Source organism: Oryza sativa, chromosome 7, assembly GCF_034140825.1.
Source record: "Oryza sativa Japonica Group chromosome 7, ASM3414082v1".
Lineage (NCBI taxonomy): Eukaryota > Viridiplantae > Streptophyta > Magnoliopsida > Poales > Poaceae > Oryza > Oryza sativa.
The window spans coordinates 3,253,313-3,274,037 of NC_089041.1; the positions used below are offsets into that span (position 1 = coordinate 3,253,313).

General features: G+C 41.5%; 3 protein-coding genes across 3 annotated transcripts; all 3 read left to right on the forward strand.

Annotated features, from left to right (window-relative positions):
* Nucleotides 1-5,393: 5,393 nt before the first annotated feature.
* LOC4342446 (MD-2-related lipid-recognition protein ROSY1) lies at nucleotides 5,394-8,292 on the forward strand. The gene is made up of 4 exons (XM_015792491.3): nucleotides 5,394-5,514; nucleotides 5,640-5,741; nucleotides 7,707-7,864; nucleotides 8,007-8,292. The coding sequence occupies exons 1-4, from the start codon at nucleotides 5,424-5,426 to the stop codon at nucleotides 8,112-8,114; spliced, it is 459 nt and encodes a 152-aa protein (XP_015647977.1). The 5' UTR covers nucleotides 5,394-5,423; the 3' UTR covers nucleotides 8,115-8,292.
* A 1,326-nt stretch (nucleotides 8,293-9,618) lies between these two features.
* Nucleotides 9,619-10,745, forward strand: LOC4342447 (uncharacterized protein At3g28850). Its single transcript, XM_015791927.3, has one exon. The coding sequence runs from the start codon at nucleotides 9,737-9,739 to the stop codon at nucleotides 10,505-10,507; it is 771 nt and encodes a 256-aa protein (XP_015647413.1). The 5' UTR covers nucleotides 9,619-9,736; the 3' UTR covers nucleotides 10,508-10,745.
* A 2,805-nt stretch (nucleotides 10,746-13,550) lies between these two features.
* On the forward strand, nucleotides 13,551-20,611 carry LOC4342448 (ubiquitin carboxyl-terminal hydrolase 8). The gene is made up of 12 exons (XM_015791925.3): nucleotides 13,551-13,785; nucleotides 13,871-14,101; nucleotides 16,915-17,041; nucleotides 17,128-17,187; nucleotides 17,267-17,359; nucleotides 17,472-17,768; nucleotides 17,849-18,160; nucleotides 18,256-18,513; nucleotides 18,626-18,774; nucleotides 18,869-19,501; nucleotides 19,766-20,039; nucleotides 20,135-20,611. Exons 1-12 carry the CDS (start codon nucleotides 13,673-13,675, stop codon nucleotides 20,243-20,245), a joined length of 2,658 nt encoding a protein of 885 aa, XP_015647411.1. The 5' UTR covers nucleotides 13,551-13,672; the 3' UTR covers nucleotides 20,246-20,611.
* Nucleotides 20,612-20,725: the final 114 nt, after the last annotated feature.

Genomic DNA, 20,725 nt, shown 5'->3' on the forward strand with positions numbered 1-20,725 from the left:
GTCAATTCAGTTGTTCGGTGCAAAATTACCCTGCCGTTTGATCCCTCATCTTTTTTTTTTAAAAAAAAAATAAATACTTAAAAGGTATGCCATACTATTAATTAAAGTACCATATTGTATCCTAAACATTCCGTTTATTTAAAATTTCCTAATAATCAAAATCGTAGCAGAAATGATTAATGATGATAAGTAAATGAAAATAGAGGGGTAGGGAGATGGTTTAAAATGTTAATGGTAGTAGCTTTTTTTCGCGAACACGCAAAAGAGTTAACGCTAAAATATTAGAAGAAAGTAGAGTTTAAGTTACACAACAAAAAGGTTAAAAATAGCATTGCCGAAGGAAAAAGAAAAGGAAAAGACTGAAAAGATTGCTAAGATTAAACTACGAAAATAAAGTTGGTAGAGAGAGATCCGCCACCACTAGCCACCGCCTCCTAAACACTAACAGTCGGATCCACCGTCTCCTAGCCGTTTACCCCGCCACGAACGTAGGCCCACCGCCCTCCTCTATCTCCGCGGCTTTGGTGCCACCGCCGACACCTCGCTGCCCGTCTGTGTCCACCGCCCACCGCCGAGCCGGCGCCTCTCATGGACATCCCTCTAAACCCAGCGATTCCCCCCTCTTCCCCCTCCCCCACCCCCATCCTAGCCCAGGACCCTAAACCATTCTACTGTTTTCGTCGGGGTCGCTAGAGTTGGAGAAGGTGTTGCCGGAGCTGGAGGGGAAGAGCTAAGGTTACCGGAGCACAATCGTGAAGTAAATCTCAATGTCAGTAATCTGCATGATTTTAACATAAAAATCATTCGCTAGCCATTTAGCCATTTTGATCAAATATTCAGATTGATTGACGCATATATTCTCCGGACATTTTGATCGAGCAACAACAGATCAATTAATTAATCACCTGCAAGTCAAACACAATTTTTTTTTATCTCTTGGTTAACGCAGAGATCTAGTCTAGTTGTAGTAGTGTGGCACTGTGGCGTCCTTGGCACGTGTGGTGGGCGCGCGTGGCGCACGTACGAACGTGTGCTGCGCGACACCCCACGTGCCGCACGATCCAACGCAATACGCAGGTGGCTACACTCCAAAAGAAAATGTACGTGTATATATACTCGATCTGTGCAAAAACCCTCACGTACGACTAATAAATACTGTACACGAGTACTCGGCAGCATGTGACAGTGCGTAGTACCAGTACATTGTGTGAAATTAATCCTGCACGCTTGGGTAGTTCATTACTTTGGTTTCTCAGTTGCCATCTTCTTCCTTTGTTTTTTTTTCATGCCCATAACTTTTGAAGACGTTTTACTATTCATTTTATTAAAAAAATATAATTATCGTTTACTTGGTTATGATTTGTTCTACTACACTTATATTTTTATATATTTGAAAAAAAATATTTTTACACTTATATTGCTAACTTTGTTGCTTATACTAGTATTATATAATCAATGAACTTTTCTCAACTCAATTATCTTATTTCCGTCATGGGCAACTTTGTCTATGAAGTAGGGTTCCTCCTATCGTTTTCGACGCGGTTACCGAACCCCGCGGTAACCACGAGACATAGTGTGATTACCTTATAACCGCCACACGGTTTTGTAAACCTTGCTATAAAAAAGGAAGCTTGCCGTGATCTTTCTACCTTCTTGATAGCAACAAATTTATGACACAACTACAATCATTTTCAATAAGGGAAGCAGTGTCCACTGAAGGACGTGAGAGATGCTTTCCATGTATGCAAGCATATATTTGATTCTAAGGCATATCACTACAGTGATCTATCGACTGGCCAGGAATATTGGAGAGCATGACCGTCCCACAGTATCATGTTGATACCCACCCTGACAGTATCTCTGATCTATCTACCTTCGTGATACCCAGCAATATCTCTGGTAATGGTGCTCTGACTAACCAAAAGGATAATCTGATTTTTGGAAATCGACAATGGATGGTGTCTTCACCGTCAAATCCTTTTATAAAGCTCTGAAATTGCAATGAGTCCCTTACACTTCTTAAAGACTTTTGAAGTTGAAAATTCCTCTAAAAATCGAAGTTTTTACCAGGTTCCTCTTAAGGAGTAGTATCTTGAGAAAGGATAATTTGCTTAAGAGAAGTTGTAAAGGAAAAGAAGTTTCAATTATGTGTTGAAGATGAAACCATTGACCATACTTTTTTGAAATGTGTCGTATGGCAAAACTCTCATATGAAGTGCAATTTTTTTTTGGTGGATGGTTAATGCAATTTGATATGAAGACGGGAAACCTGATTTGCAGTTGGAGTATCAGCTGTGATTTGGCCTATTTGGGGAGCAAGAAATGCGGCTGGAGGAAAACGAATGAAGACTTCAACAGGGGCGGGGCGCGGCTACTAAGGTCCCGTTCATTTAAGTGGTAGGGGAGGGCAACTCAGTAGTTTTTCCGTTACTGACACGTTTTTCAATATGCTAAACGATGTGTTTTATATAAAAGTTTTCTATATAAAAAAGCGTAAAGAAATCAAATAAATCATTTTCAAGTTTACAACAATTAATATTCGATTAACCAAGCGCTAATTGATGCGGACATCACTGTCTCGGATACACGTAACAATCCTCCAACGGTCATTCAAGGACCGATAACAAGAGCTCGTGCGCGACAATTAAATTTAGAGGTGAGTTCATTCCTATGTTCTTCTTTGTATGAATTCAAGAATAGATTGCTACCTAATAATTATATTGTGATTAGGAACAATGGAGGGGACAAGGAGACACTTGGAGAAGGACTTAGAGCCATGGAGGATCATCGGGGACGTCCAAGTCAAGGTGGAGGCCTAAACCAAGTCGACGTCGGGTGTAATTCGGAGTCCAGGACCAGTCTGCACTAAAATGGACGCCCAGGTCGCATACGTGCTCGGATTGGGGCGTTCTTTATATGGATGAAAAGCTAAGAAGATAACCTTTCCAATGGTTTTGGTCCCACGTCCAAATTCTTTCCGAGTCAACGGGAATTGACCGAACAAGTTGACATCCAGAATCTGTTCCGGTGCTGCGTCACCGTATTTGGGCTTTTGGCCCGTGTATCGTGTTGGAACCCATTAGGGTTACGTCAAGAGGGGTTTGCACGACCCTAAACTCTATATATCAGTACCCGCCGCCGTCTTTAGGTTTTTGGGTTTTGCTTAGATTAATCTATCAAGAACAGTTTCGCCGCTAGATCGGTTTGTAAGACCCCAACTCGTGAGCTTAATCATTCATCTGCAATTTTGGTTGTTTTTCTATCTCGTTCTTGTTTGTGTTCTTCGATTGGCAAACAGGAATTAGCCTTCTCGGCGAGGTCATCCGCGTTTCGACACGGGTGATAACCAGAGGAGACGTGGTGCTGCGATTGCGGGGCTCAAGAGCGTGCGCGTTCAAGAAGCCGGATCGATTTGTGTCGCGACTCCGTCCAAATCATTGTTTATCAGAACCTTTCAGAAGATCAGGAACCCTAGTGCACATCACTAATGGATTGTCTCGTTTTAATACACACAGCAAATGTGAGATGTATAGTGCAGGGCATGGTGGAGGTTTCACGCTGGACCGATGGGAAGAAAAAAGACCTCTGAACCATCCGATGGTGGAGGTTTCATGTTTTGACTAGAATTATAGCTAGCATTTTTATATATACCCAATACCTTCTAAGATTCTTATCATCAAATTTGCAAACATAAGTTGGAGTATACCACTTCCCGCAGCAACACGTAAGGAATCATCTAGTATACATATACATATGTATTGGGATGCAATTCTTTTAAGAGTAAATTGCATTAGTGATACACAAACTTGTTAGGTGGGATTAATTCAGTACATAAACTTATAAAATACTAGTTTGGTGCACGAACTTGTCTAATTCGTGCAAACCAGGACCACAATGGCTTGACAAGGTTAATTTTACCACGCTAATGTTGATTAGAATGTGACGTGCATATGTATAGTGAGTATACATAAGATGTGCTATATTTATAAATGAGGAATTTCATATATTTCTTACCCTTTTCATATATGTCTATGCTATCACTATATCTCATTTTATCTTTTCATTGAAGAGGTGTATGTCTAAATATAAATCTTCTCAGATATGTGTTTATCCTAACTAGTACCTAAATCAACAGGATTAGCCATATAGTGTTCTTTTAGCCTTGGTCCAAACGCACCGGACAAGTTCATGTAACATAACGAGCATTTTACAAGTTAGTGCACTAGATTGCACCTACTTAACAAGAAGTTCGTGTACTGCTAATACAATTTACTCTTCTTTTAATTATTATGTAGGTACTTATTCGATCATGAGATGTTGGGTGCGAGAATAATTAGCCGTTTAATATGTATCGTTTACGCAAGTTCTCCTAATATAGCTTACACAATCCTCCATATTTTTTGCGCCTTACACGTAGGGCCCCTTTGAATCACAGGAATGAAAAAAATAGAGAAATAGGAAAAACATATGATTCTAACAGGAATAAGTGTGAAACAGAGGATTACAAAACAAAAAAAACATAGGAATAACCGTTTGATTGAGCCACAGGAAAAACATAGGAATTTGAGGAGAGATAAAGATTCAAAGGATTCTTAACATGAGGTAGAACCTCATGTTAAATTTCCTCCAAAACTTACATGGGAAAAGGTATTTCATAGGAATTTTATAGGATTCATTCCTTTGATTCAAAGAGCTATATAGGGAAAAATCCTATAGGAATGAAATCCTTTAAAATTCCTATGAATTTCCTTTGAATCAAAGGGGGCCGTAAGGTTCGTTTCAAATTTTTCACACCCAAATTATAGTCATACAAGAAAGTTAGTGTTTCTCAATGTCAAATTTCATGTGATATAACAATCATATATATAACTAGCCTATATGAATTTAAGTTATTTAAGTTCTAGATTTAACATAGTTATTCGCATTTACGACTAATTATTTTTTCAGTAAGAGATGACATATCTCTTGATAACAGACACGTATATATCAGCCTAATTTTACGGAGATGTATATAGTGTAGGATGTACGTGTGTGCGCGTAGGTGTAAGTGTGCGTGTGTCGTGAGCACCGGCATTTCAGCCGTATTTCTAAAAGGAAAAAAGTTTAAAATTTTGCAGCTTTTATATCCCGATTTGGACGTGGATTAATTTCCAGCTCAAAAGTCAAAAACCAAAGAGTCCACAGCCACCGGTCTCATCGCTAACCACCAACACCTAATCGTCATTATCCGAGACTGTTAGATCCCCGGGCCCACACGTCAGTCTCACCCCGCGAAATAATCTAATCCTTTAAACAGAAAGTCAAAAGCGAACGCGAAGAAACCGAACAGATCCCTTTCTTCCTCACGACTCCTGGATTTTTATAAATTACACCCCCGAAAGATTTCTTCTCTCACAATCCAGTCCTCGAACTCGAACCCAGCCATGGCGACCAAGCAGAGCCTCCTCCTCCTCCTCGCCCTCCTCGCCGCCGCCGCGGCCGTCGCCTCCGCCGTCACCGACGTCGAGTACTGCAGTGAGTGTCCCTCCCGCTCGCCCCCCCAAAACCCCCTTTCTTCCGCGGTTCTGAGGGGGCGAAGGTTACGCGAAGATTGGATGATTTGGGGTTCTTGATGATGTTGCTGTTGCTTTTGCGTGCAGATAAGGGCAAGAAGTACCCGGTGAAGGTGAGCGGCGTGGAGATCGTGCCCGATCCGGTCGCCCGCGGCGAGCCCGCAACCTTCAAGATCTCCGCTTCCACTGGTATAATAAACCAACCTCTCCCGTTTCCCCCTTTTGCAAATATTACTCTTCGTGATGCAGTTGGGGTACTTGTTCCGCCATGAATTTTAGTGTACTAGCACCGGCTCTGAAGTCAATTGGCAGTATAATTGCGAGAATTAAGCTCTGTACTAGTGGAATTTTAAGGTGGTGGTAGAATTTCGCTTGCTGTTTGGCCTGGAGAAGGAAAAAAAGATGAATAATAATTTTGCTTGCTGCTGAATGCTGACCAGAATTTTCTTGTGATTGTACGGTGAGGTTAGGATTGGCATACGCAGATACACTATTATCTGTGGCGATTGATGGCTTGTGTTTTGCAGTTTTGTTTGGGGATGAGTCTACACTGTGTAGCTATATGCCTATGGTGTATTAACAGCAAGTGACAGTGCGTGCCATGGAGAGTCTCCTTTTAGAGGTGTTAGGGTGTGTACAATTAGAGTTTAATTTAGTGGTTGAGAGAAATTGCAGTTATGTTTAGTAAATTCTTTAGACATCGGTGGCGCTGTTCGCAAGTGCGCTCCTTATTATGCTCGCCCTGTAGTATTTATGTTTGGCGGTAATGGCCATGTAGAACGCTGCAGAGCCCTAGTTGATTTGTGATTTGCTGATCACAACCTAGAGATTTAGGCGTAACATGGCATTGATTTCTTGTAAGCCTTTATCAGAAATATCACTTTCCCTATGTAACGGCTTAGGAATTTAGGGCCAGTCAAGTACTCAGCCATAATGAAAACATTTTTTGAAGATTGTCATACCACCTTTTATGTTATGAATGGCCTTCTCTAGGTTAGGTAGCATATATTTTAGAGGCAGGACTGCTGGCTCATTTCCCCTGCTTGCCTATGAGAAGCGGTCTGGGTCGCTGGCGTTGCCAGAAAAACAGGAGTATGGTTCTGAAGATGATGCAATCATGTGTATAGTGTGCATCCTGTTAGTAGGACAAATCATGCCTTTGACATTTTCTGCTTATCAGTTCATGTAGGCGAGTAAATAAGGGAACTTTAGTTCCTGTCTTTTTTTTTTGAATTAATGTTTTGGTTCTTAACTTTCTGTATAATGCGCATTTAACATATCTGCACAATAAATCTATAATTGTGTACATTTAAGGAAGTTGACTAATAAGAATCTTTATCGGCTTAATTACACCTGAGAAGCAGCATCCATTTGCCTATTATTATGTAAAAGGAAGCTAAAACTGAATAGCAAGCAGTGCTTTTTCTAATATTCAAAATCTGTGGGCTTGATCAGTAAATCCACCAGATTGAGTCATCTCCATGTTGCCTGCAGCCTACCCTATTTTTTACAGGGCATAGCAAATTATGTATGGACATGATTAAATTCAGTGTATGCACGTTGTGGTGACAATGATCATTTAGTAATTTGTCCTTTGGGACACCAAAGCAGAGTCCATCTTATTGCATCATTAGTTTCCGCATCAGTATACTGTCATGGTAGGAATAGGCACCTCTGTAAGTGAACCATCCAAAACTTTTTGTTAGAAAAAAGGGTGAAGCATCCAAAGCATTGGAAATGGCACTGTGCCTCAGACTCAGTCATGCCCACTGTACCCAATTTTTTTTTTAGTTTTTCCTTTTTCTTGAAACGTAGTGCTTAAAACCTTGCAAGTTATAGCCTTATAGGTAGGTGATAGATGTATGTGAGGCCATTTTGCATGTGGTGTAGCATCACAGTTGGCAAAACCCGTGACCTTTTTCTTTCAACCAAATCTAAAAAAACAACCTTAGTGATTTGTTTTACCATATGAGTGAGTCGAATGTAGCTATGAGTACATTTCATTATAAACCCTGATGGTTTCTAGATCCAATCCTTAGTATATATATTATGCTTGTCAGGACTCAGGAATCTAGTTTAGGATCACAAGAATTGTTTATTTCTTTCTGCCATACTGACAATTAATTTATAATGAATCTCGATGACCTGCTGCAGATAAAACTATCGGTAAAGGGAAGCTGGTTATTGATGTGAAATACTTCTTCTTCTATGTCCACTCGGAAACTCGTGAGCTCTGTGATGTGACTTCCTGCCCGGCAAGTGGTGACTTCTTGGTAGCTCATCAGCAAACCCTGCCATCATACACTCCACCAGTAAGTCCGAAATTTCGCTTCTAAGTCTGAAATGTATGCTCTTACACGATAAATTCAGCTCAAATACCACTGCTAATACCAAATTGTGTTTTGTGATCATCTTACTTCGGTTCATGCTTGATGACACTTGCTTCTTCTTCAGGGCTCTTACACCATCACCATGAAGATGCTGGGTGATAACGATGAGGAGCTGAGCTGCATCTCGTTCGGGTTCAGCATCGGTTTCGCTGCATCAGAAGCCACCATCTGAATGCATCCAGAGGCAGAATTCAGAAATATCACACCATGGATGTAATTACAAAAGCACCTATGTATCTTAGATCATAGAACTCAAATACAATGCGCATCTGCCAACACATTGTGTTCAACTAAGACGTTTTATCCAGAGTTGAACATACAATAAAAACATCACTCACTAGTGTACCTAACTCCGTTTAGCTGTTGAAATGTGTTGCATTGCATGTTGAATTGAGCCTGGATGCATCTTGATCTTGAGAAAAAATTCCTGAACTTTTGAGGTGTGAAGCTTGTGCAAGCAATCTGGGTGGTTGGTGCTGTACTTAACCACTAGCCACATGGGAAAACCATGTTATGTTGACAGCTTAGGGTACTAGTATTTGGAGTTTGCGTGTCAACATCAGTAAGGATGGGCTAATTATTCTCTCAAGTTCACTCTGCTTCGTTATTTGGGTTAATGTGATCGAGATTAGGTAGGGAAAGCATAGGATTTCTGCCGCTCGAAAACGAGAGACTGTATATAAAAAAAACGAAATTGGGATTGCTACTTTTACCTGCCATGCTAACATACATTCAGTTTAATTCGCATTAACACCAGTTGTTACCACTTACGACCAGACGTTAATTTAATTTGCAGGACACAAGTTGTTAGCAAACGTTAATTTAATTTGGAGCGATGCAAAGTGTGGATCCAACGATTTGGTTAATAAAGAATCCATGATTAATTTTAACGGATTTAATCATGTGCACTTAGTGTCAACTTTTCGTGTAATACCTTTTAAGGCACCGAAGCAAGATCATTTAACCAAGCAAACTCATTTAATCAAGCAAACCTTACGTTCAACTTTTTTTTAAAAAAAAATCCGTTCAAAAATCTAATCAAGCAAACCCTGTTTAATAAACCCATTTAATTTGCAAACCCTGTTTGGAACGCAGTAATCCCACTTAATTTCGTCATGGCTGTATCAATTTTCGTAGTAATTCCACACAAAATGGATCAATTTCAGCATTGATACAAATTTTTTTACCGCGTTCCAAACAAAACCTAAAAATTATAGTATCATTAGGCGTTGATCACCTGAATTAATGCTTAATTAATCTTCTTCCATCCCTCTGTGGCTCTGTGCTAGAGGAGGTTAATCAAGCTATTTAAGCAAGCAAACCCTGTTTGGAACGCAGTAAAATTCCATTTAATTTTGCCATAGCTGTATCAATTTCCGTAGTAATTCCACATAAAATAGGTCAATTTCCGTATGAAAATAAAAAATCTCCCTCCTTCCAAAGAAAGCCTAAAAATATACTACTACTCCAGTAAGTATGATTAGTCCCTTGATCACCTGGATTAACTCTTAATCTTCCTCATCCATCCCTATATGCTAGAGGAGGTTAAGCAATAATTAAGCAACCATTAGCCATGAAAAAGACTTGACTAATGACTAGTACAAAATTCAATTCAACCTTGTTGTCAAAAAGGCGGTTAAAAAGGAAGCAACCCCAACCCCCCTCTCCCTCCCTCCATCCCTCTTCTTCTTCATTCCTTCCTCCTCCCTCCTCTTCAACCATCACCAAATCCACACGCTTCCCAAAAATCCAAACCCAAATTGCAACCCCCCAATCTCCATTGCCGTCGCCGCCATGATCATCAAGACGCTCAAGGCGCGGATCCTGTGCGCGCTCAAGTCCTCGCTTCCGGCCGCCGCGTCCCCGCCGCCGTCGCCGACCAAGCCGGGGCGAGCCGCCGCGGCGGTGGTGGTGGTCGCGGGTGACGCGTTCTCCGACGACGCGTCCTTCTTTGACGCCCACGAGACCCCGACCAAGAACGGGGCGGAGCCGATCGATGATTGGGAGCTCGTCGACGAGGAGGGTCGGGTTGGGGTTGCCGCGGCGGCGGCGGAGGAGGAGGAGGAACAGCTCAGGGAGTTCCCGGCGAGGTGCCCGCCGGGAGGGGAGGGGGCGGTGGTGCTCTACACCACCACGCTCCGCGGCATCCGCAAGACGTTCGAGGACTGCAACGGCGTGCGCGCGCTGCTGGAGAACCTCGACGTCGCGTTCCAGGAGCGGGACGTGTCCATGGACAGGGGCCTCCGGGACGAGCTCTGGTCCGTCACGGGGGAGAAGGCCGTGCCCCCGCGCCTGTTCGTCCGCGGCCGCGACGTCGGCGGCGCCGCCCAGGTGCTCGCCCTCCACGAGGACGGCCGCCTCCTCGCCCTCCTCTCGCCGGGCAGCAACAAAAACAGGAGCGCCGCCGCCGCCGCCGCCAAGTGCGACGCCTGCGGGGGGCTCAGGTTCGTGGTGTGCGGCGAGTGCGACGGCAGCCGCAAGGTGTTCGACGGCGAGCGCGGTCGCGGCGTGCGGTGCCGCGGCTGCAACGAGAACGGCCTCGTCATGTGCGCGCTTTGCTTGTAGTAGCAAAGTAAAAATTAATTAGCGGTTAATTGTCAATTACCACCTCCCTTTTCACTCACTCTAATCTGCTTATATCTTTTTAGTAGTAATTAATTACCCCTCTTGATGGTTTTGAGTGTGTGTCTGGACTTAGTGGTTGGCCTGTCATGTACATAAACTACCACTACTGCTACTAGTACTTGCTTCAGTTAAACTACATATGTGAATGTGATGTATATATGCTTAGTTTAGATGTCAATTTCACAACCTTAATTTGCATCATTGCATGCATCAATCAATCAGTTTCCTTTCTGATGAAACTTGGTGGTTTCATGAAAAAAGACTTTGACAAATGGCAATCAGCTCCAAATTAAACTGCTGGATTTCATCATCTTTTGGTGTGGATTTCAGAATGTTTCCTGACATAATTCAGCAGCTTAGCGCATTTCTGATTTCTGACAGAAGCAACTTAGGATTCTCTTGCTGTGGTGGTCCTGTATATATAGAGAGATTATTATTACAGATTAGAAGAGCAAGCAATTGCAGCTTTACACTTTTGCTGTTTGTGCATAGCCTTTTGGATTAAAAGAAAGCTGGTGTGTTAATGTCTTAGCAGCTTTGCATCATTGCATGTCACCACTCAAGTTTCTGAAGATTTTGATGCACTGAATCAATCAATTCCCAAGTCCCAACTACTTTATGATGTATCACATTCAGCAAACACAATGCATCACAGTAGCAAAAAACCATTTGCAGAGGTGTTACAAATGCTTGCAGCCAAATGGAGAGGCAATTAGGGGACTGCATACATAAACCAATCTGATCAAAGATTTGCAATAGCAGCAAAAAGTAGAGCTTGAGTACTTACACTTGATATTATCAATTATCATGATGTGAGATGGTACATCAGCATCAACATTGTCAACATCACTTTTCATTTTTAGGGAGCACTAGAGATTGCACCTCAAATGAACAGAGCAAAGAGATAAGGAGGATACTTATAGGGGGGATTAATTATTGATGATTGAACATCACTTGATTTGATAGTTGACACCAGCAGTGCACATGTGAGCATTGCAGGGGACCATGATGAAGCCATGGCTGAGGTTGATGAGCCCATATGTTCATCTTGGCTAAGTCCAATGGGCCTGAGCTAGCTTGGAGAAAAGTGGCTCCTTGCAACACAACACCAAGCAATGGTCCAAGGATTGTCTACCCATCTGTAAGCATCTCAATAGTTGTGGCCATGTAGTTGTGGGTCACATTTGCTCATTTGCATTCCTATCTGTTAGCATCTCATTAGTGATAGTTTAGAAGGAAGGAATATTGCATAAATGTTTTAGGAAATAGGACGCTCCCCACATTGTTTTGTATGAAATTCAAGTGTTTTTTTTATGAGTTCTGCTATACGTACGACTAGAGCCGTACAACCCACATCCGACCAACAATCAATACGTTCAACATCTCTTTATGTAGGCCTAGGTATGTAGCAGCCCTACACTAGTCGGATACAAGTCGTACACACTAGTCGTGTGTATAGACATTTTTTTTATAGATGATGCTATGTCAATATGTACTTATGAATTCACTCTTACCTCTACTTATCTGTTTACGAGGAATGCAATACATGAAAACTCTTAGCTTCGATATTATGCCCAAATTAATTAGTTATGTAAAATTAATTGGCCAAGGGTAAGGAACATGTGTAAATTATTTTATTTCCTATAGAATTTGAATGTTTTACAGATGATGCTATGTTGATAGACTTACAAAATCGCTATTATCTCTATTTACCTATTGACAAAAACTTAGCACATGTGAAAAATCATGTACTCTGTAAATATGCCCAAATTAATTGGTCATCTAAAATTAAGAGGCTATGACTGGATAGTAACTATAACACATGAAAATTCGTTTATTTTCATGGCTGGACACGAAAGCTCAATACGTATTCATTTAGGGCCTCATTGTTTGGCATATTTATATGCTTATCATCCAAAATTTGAATTTTCAACGTTAAATTTGGAGCTGATTTTGGGGTTTTTTCATCGAAGTTTATTTTTCAGCCTTTGCTTTTAGATCGCTAAGAACACATATATAAAAGTTTTATTCACAAATTGATTCTCGTTTGCAAATATGCCATTTGGCATATTCAGAAAATATGACAAACGATGAGGCTGTTAGATAGAAGTATGAAATCGGAAACCTAAGGGACAAAACTAGGGCGTAAAATAACACATTGATCTATAAGCAAAACAAACTTTATATGACAAGTGTGTAAGACTCAAAGTAAGACTAAAATCCATAGGCATGAGCCGTTTACATCAAAATACAAGTGTGTAAGACTCAAAGTAACATAACCTCTATATTACTAATCCAATCGTGATACGAGGTAAGCTCATACAAGACCAGTGACCAATCTAGCTCCCGGGCTAGTCAAGCAGCCACCAAGACCCCGCCGCCGGCAACTCCACTGTTAATTAGTGAAAATGCTTGCAAAATATTGCTAAGGACTAACAAGGAAATCGCTATGCAAACGACCCAGCTGTCCGACACACGTACGACCGAATTTAATCAACTATTTGCAAACGACCGCAGTGCACATGAACATACTCTCCTTGATTGATATACGGCCATATATCTCTACTTGTACATGAGTTTTATAACTAGATTGTATGCATAACAATACTCAGACTAACAAAAACACTCCATATTATCTATAAAAAGAAACAAGTACACTCCATCTTTCGCTGCTGCGGGCTCCCCCCCCATGGCTAACACTCTCACAAGTCACAACCACCAAAGTGCCTTTAAAAAAAACAATTAATACTAATCCTCCACGCCCAGCCAAAACCGCAACAGAAATCCAAATCCCCAATACGCAAGCCACATCTCCACAGCCACGCGGCGGCAGCCATCCACCCACACCACACCGCTGCTCGCGCCGCTTGGCTGGCAGCAACCACAGCAAGCAAAGCAAGCAGTCAAAGAAACGGCTACCCAGCCAGCCAAGCACAGCAGCAGCAGCATCACATATACCCAAGCCCCGACGAGTCGACGCCCCAAATTCCTCCCCGGAAAATTTTACAAATCCCAGCGATCAAACGAAGCGAAGCCACAACACACAGCTCACTTCCCGCACGCATCCTCGCCCCCCAGATCCCATCTCGCCCTCGCCTCCGGGCGATGGCCACCGCCGCCACCGCCCAGGCCTCCGCCTCCTCCTCCACCGCCTCCACCCGCGGCTCCCCCGCCGCCTCCTCCTCCTCCCACTCCGCCGTCTGCCTCGTCCCCTTCAGGTATATGTTACTCATCATCTTCGCTGTGTTTTGGTTGTGGTTTGGTTTTGGTTTTGGTTTTGATGGGGCAATGTGGGTTTCGCAGGTGGTGGGCGAGGGTGAGGGAGGAGGCGCCGCCGGAAGGCGGGGTGAGGTACGCGGCGACCGCGGCGGCGTCGCCCTCGTCGTACTACGGGCTTCGCTTGCTCCACAGCTTCCTCCACCCGGATCTCGTGCTTCGCCTCGAGCGCGGGGGTTGCCGCGGCACGGGTGCCGGCGCCGGGGGGCGGAGCTACGCGCTCGTGCCGGCCGACGAGCTCTCGCGTGTGCTCGCGAGGTGAGAGACTCGCTAATGGCACTTCCGTTTTCCATTTTTTTGGGCTACTCGGAGGGGGGGGGGATATTGGTGGATGCTAGTGAGCGCAAAATCGAATTTAGTTCAATCATGTGGCTAAGGGGGATGATCTCCATTACTTCCGTTTTTTCATTTTTGGCTACTCGGTGAGGGGTATTGATGGATGCTAGTGAGCGCAATAGAATTTAGTTCAATCATGTGGCTAAGTGGAATGATCTGGTACATGCATTCCTGATTCCTATGGGTACATACATGACCTTTGACCTGGTTGATTCAGCATTGAGATCTAATTAGTTTCTAATGTATTGTGAGTTCCATGATTTTTTGAACTTCAATAAGCTTGAATTCTAGTTAGGGGAAGTGTATTTAGCAATCCCTGAAACTCGGGAATGCTCCATGGCTTGGTATGTGACCTCGAAAGGATGAATTCAGCATTTCAAGCTAGATTAGTGCCTCGTTTGTAACGTGAGGGTGGCAATCATCTATCCATACTAGAGCCACAACGTGATGCTGAGGGCAGGGCTTGTAGGTTGTACCAGACCATTTGCTAGGTGGTGAACTTGTTTCTTGCATTGCTTGATGGTTAAATATGTTGTCCCCTTTCAGTCTAGACACATATGTTTTAGCCCATTTTAGCTCTATGCCTTTGCTATAGATTCTTTCCTCCAACTTTTGAACCTCTAACATAGCAATACTGGCAATTTGGCATGGACAGTTGCAAACGCAACGGACTTTTAAAACTGTAGCGTTTCATGCAGCTTCACTTCTGATTTGTGGGAAGCCAGGATAAATTACTCTTAAAGAAATTTCTCTATAAGCTGAAGTTCTCAACATAATATAATTGCATGTAAAATAAATAAAACTGTAAGTCATGATATAGTTACATACTTACATTTCATGCAGGGCTATGCTAACATTGTTCGCATCTCCATGTTGCGCAAACTTGGAGGGTGCAGTTAGGATTTTTTTTTTGTTTGGCTTTCTTAGGAAGCAAATCAAACCTGTCTCAAAATGATTGCTTTTAATAATGCATAAATTTTGCATTCATTATCTAGTGAGAGTTTAGTGTCTCAACAGCAATGCTGATGGGTTCATCTTCCTTTCTGCACTTAAGTTTGTGCTGTGTTTTCTTACTTGAATTATTGCTTTCCAAAGTAAGGTTTCTGCAATATGCTTGTCAATAAAATCATGCATGCATATGATGTGTGTTGCTCTGTTCTGCATCTTTTTGCAAATAGGATTTACTGAGTGAGCACATACCAAGTGTTGAGGCTCAACTGTTTAGTCCAGTAGACCCCATTGGTTGATAGGTGCAATTTTTTATAAATACATTTTTGTTTCTTGACAAAAGACGATAATAAATACACATGTGCACATTTTTGACTTTCGTGGAAAATATAGGGCCTTCTGGTCTGTAGGATTTATTCAATTATTGAGAGGGAAAGCAATTCAATATGGGTTCCCTTTAATCCTAGGCTGGCCCTGCTTTTATGACAGGGGCTTTTGTTGGGTTTGATTTTATAGATTATTTTGGTATCACAGAAGCATCCATGAATATCATCTCATGTTTTGCATTTTGGTAACCTAGACTTTCATTTTAGAAAACAATGTGCAACCTAGCCACTATTTATCTCTCTTCTCACTATGTTGAGTAGCAAGTTTTGGTCAAACAGTAAGCATAATCATCAATTCTAATTGTGATTGAAATTATTCGTCTATGTTCAGTTAGTAATACCCCTATATGTGAGACATGAGTAGGATTATATTCTGAACCTCCATATTCTTGCACCTTTAATCCAGCTTCTTAGGCTATAGCTCTCCCTGAAACGAGTTTCTTGGGACCCTAATTTTAATCTTCAGGAGTTCTATTTGGTTTTAAATATTCCTTACAAGTAACGAAGAAGAAGACTTGGTAACGAAGGTAAACTTGTTTTGCTGAAGTTAGGCTAGAAAATGTTTCATATAGAATAATATAAACTTTCTATTGTTACATGCGATTCCTATTTCCTCTCAAGTCTGGACTTATATTTCAATAACAAAGAATCTGCAGTCTAGAGGATTGATGATTAATTGAATAGGATAACTAGAAAGAAGCTGCTGTTCTATATATTATCGTTTTCTCTGTCGCTGGCAAGTACCTAAATGTATTCTCAGTAGATCCCAATGTTAGCTAAATATGACATTATTTTCTTGGTATATTTTAATACCATTCAAGCTCCACTTTGTCACTATGTTTACCATTATGCCTGTCTTTGTTATACTATTGTGCATTTTGAGCACTTTTGGACAATATACTTTTGGACCATGTGGTGATATCTGTGTGCTGATAGCATCCTCTCCTTGCTTAGCACATTTCATCAATGTGCTCAGTTCTTGCCTTCCACCAATCACAGCAGATTACATCTTCCTTTTCAGCTCAGCTCTCAGCTGTTCACTGCAGCGTGCACTTAGCTTTCCGGCCTCACCATATTTCCTGTGCATGTGCACGTGCTGCTTGCAGCATGAGGTGTGGTCAGCACTCACACTTACATGAGTAGCTCTTTCCTTGTCTGGGTCAGCTAAGCCAAGTGAGAGAGAGCAGAGGATTAATTTTCAGTTCTAGGAATATATATATTCTGCAGTGCTGTAATGTCGTCCAATTGTTTTGTACCTTGATGCCAAAGATGTTTCTTCAGAATATCAATTTTCATGAAATCTTGTCTGTGTTATTTTTTTATTTGCCTAATAGGTTCAATTTACAGCTTCCATCTTGCCGCATCTATTTCTGCTGACTTTATTTCTGTTTTCTTCTCCAGGCAAAATTCTAGTTTGGCATTGCATAATAAACATTCATTTGCTGAGGATAGTGCTGGTGCGTACCCTTTGGTGCTTAGGATATCTGTTCGAGAAACAAGCATTTTGACTGTGAAGATCAGCAAAAAGGTAATGCTATCCTATTTGACAGATGATATATGGCTCTATCAAATTTTTTTCTCATGCCCATCCTTACAATTTCTATTCTATTTCAGGACAATCCAGTTGAGAACTATAAACGGGCATACAAGATTTTTAATATTGATTCTCAACCAGTATGTCGCTGTTTGTCTGCATTTCAAGTTCAGCAATATACTCCCACTTGTTCAGTTTACTTAATGTTTCTTTATCCAGGTTCATGTTTGGGATTTTTCAGGCCAGACAAACCTAATATTAATGAATGAGTGGAATAGGTCAAATCATGACTGCTGCCACTCAGAGCTAGAGGTATTATCAGTTGATACTCCCCTGCTTGATACCCTTGTTTTTCTGTTTCAGAATCAGGCATAAAATTTCCTTCCTAGATCCATATTCTTATCATTTTTTTTGGCATGTGCAGAATATTCTTGAAGTGCAAGTCTATGCAATGTCTGACTCCTTAACTTCCAAGATTGGTGGAACCAGCAAAGAGTATACAGAACAATCTTCTGCAGATGTTAATGATATGGATGTTGATTTGTCCTATGGAAGCTTTGGAAGATCTAGCTCGCATGGGCTAATTGGATTGGAAAATCTTGGGAATACTTGCTTTATGAACAGTTCAATTCAATGTTTGGCCCACACATCAAAGCTTGTTGATTATTTCCTAGGAGATTATGACAGGGATATAAATCGGACTAACCCACTAGGACTGAATGTATGTATAGTTTGTCATGAGTTTACTGTTTGTTTCCTTTGAATATATCGGCTAAATTCACTGATGTTTTCATTACTTAGGGGGAACTTGCTTTGGCATTTGGAGAATTATTGAGGAGATTATGGAACACCGAGAGAAAACCAGTTTCACCACATCACTTTAAGGCAAAGATTGCTTGTTTTGCCCCTCAGTTCAGTGGCTTCAATCAGCATGATTCACAGGAGCTTCTTGCTTTCTTATTGGATGGCCTCCATGAAGATCTTAACCAGGTCAAGTGCAAGCCATATGAAGAAGCTAAGGATGCAAGTGGGCGCCCTGACAAAGAAGTGGCTGATGAGTACTGGAGTAATCATTTAGCTCGAAATGACTCTGTAATAGTTGATACTTACCATGTAAGTTCTTTAAATTTTTCATGTGTTAAAGCAATTACACTATTATTTTCTCCTGCTTCTCCTGCCATTGACCCTTTTCTGACATCTACTTGCAGGGGCAGTACAAATCTACATTAACTTGCCCTACTTGCAGTAAAACATCTGTCACTTTTGACCCATTTATGTACTTGTCTTTGCCTGTACCTTCCACGGCAAAGAGGACAATGACTGTTACAGTTTTCAGCACTGATGGTAGTATAGAGCCAATCTCATATGATGTCACTGTGCCACAATTTGGGAGTCTTAATGATCTTGTTCAGGCTTTAAGTTCTGCTTGTTCACTGGGAGATGATGAAATCCTGCTGATTACAGAGGTATGCTTTTATCTCCATTGAGCTTTGGCCCTTTTGCGTTTTTGCCACTTTCTATCTCAGGTTAAACAGTATGAGTCATATTAGGCCTTTTACTTACTGGAAGTGACTACAGGTTTATAACAACCGCATCCTCCGATACCTCGAAGAGCCTTCAGATTCAGTTTCATTGCTGAGGGATGGAGATAAATTGGCAGCATTCCGGCTACCAAGAAAATATGAAAAATCCCCAGTTGTGGTTTTTACACACCAATATTTTGATGAGTAAGCACAATCAGATATATTTGTTGCTAGATTTTTATTTGACTTAGGTATTTTAGTAGAACTAATAATACGCTTTTGGTACCTCTGAATCCAGGCGTTCTAGTATTGATAATATAACACCACAAATGAAGGAATTTGAGGCCCCACTGCTGGCAGTTCTTCCTGAGAGAGCCAATGGATTAACTCTGAAGAATATCTACCTGAAGTTGTTGGAACCATTAAGATTTTCCAAGAGTACTAGTTCTCTTAATGATAGTGGGAGGTGTAATAGTGGCTGTGCTGCTGTCATGATGGATGCAACGCCTGATTCAGATAGTAAGTTTCAGAGTGCTCCATCGGAAAACGCCCCTGAAAGTAGCCAGTCTGAGACTATTGAATGCCAAATGACCGAAGGACCTAGTGAGTCAAATATTGGTGACACTACTGATTCTGATCGGGAGGCACACATGGAAGAGTTTGAATTTTATTTAATAAATGGAAGGGGTGAATTCCAGCAGACGAGAATACAAACAGATGAGGTGGATTTACAGACAACACCAAACCGGCTACTTATCAATGTCCATTGGCAACAAAATGCAGTAGGACAATATGACACCTCAATGCTGAAAAGTCTACCTGAGATTCATAAGCTTGAGCTTATCCCGAAAGGAAATGAAGATTCTGTCGCACTACATGGTTGTCTGGAAGCCTTTCTAAAAGAGGAACCGTTGGGCCCAGAAGACATGTGGTGAGTCATGAGTGCCCCCCCTGAGGAACAACTGTTATGCTTTTGGCTTCACTGCTTATTGAATAGCCTTCTTTGCAATCTTCATTTCTTTTGTTAACCAAAATAGGTTGATGTGCGTATGTATGAAGCTGAAATAGATTGATTACCTTTGCAAAATATTACCTCAATACATGGCTAGCTTGCTTTGGATTCTGAATTGGAAGTGTACTGTTGTACTGTTGTTGCATTACTGATACCCACTTTTTTTCTCTGCTTTGCATTCAGGTACTGCCCATGCTGCAAAAAGCATCAACAAGCGATGAAGAAATTAGATCTGTGGAGGCTACCGGAAGTTCTTGTCATTCATCTCAAAAGGTTCTCGTACACCCAATTCACAAGAAATAAGCTTGAGACATTTGTGGATTTCCCCATTAGTGATTTGGATCTGTCATCATATATCATTGACAAGAGTGAACTATCAGACTGCCACTATCGCTTGTATGCTATTAGCAATCACTATGGAAATATGGGAGGTGGACACTACACCGCCAGCATCTACGTGAGTTTCCTCTTTCATGTATTCTCATTACACCCAGCCTTTAAACCATCTTTTTCAATGTCTTGATAACGAGCAAGGCTGGTTGGTTTCTGCAGCATGAAGAAGGGAAGGGATGGTATAAGTTTGATGATGAGTGCGTGAGACCTATAACTGAAGACAGTATAAAGACACCTGCTGCTTATGTGCTGTTCTACAGACGAGAATGATCAAGATACAGCTGCAATACATCAAATATTTTTTCGGGATGTTTTGCCAAGTCTAGATCTTCCTACATATTCAACATATGGGGCACTTGAATCTCTCAAGTCACTAACCTATACAATAGCATGTACAGATTCAATTGCCGACAGGAGAACAAAAGACCTAGCTAATGAACTATTCTTTTCCAGATTCTTTTTGTACATGGCTTGGGGGTCCTACAATGTAATTGCCTGCTAGTGATTAGCCTGGGTTCTACAAAATTCTTTTTGTCACCGAATTGTTGCCAATAATTTTTAAAACGATGTAACCTCTCCTTTTTAATTAACTCGTGTGATCGATCTGTTCCTGTCGCGAGTGCGACGCCATAGCTACTCCTGTGTTGCTCCATCCATGAATGGCTATTTGCCAATTCCTGAGAGTCAGATGGCACTGACATGATGATCATTGAAGGTCTGAAAACCCCATTCTGTAGCTTTGCTTTATGG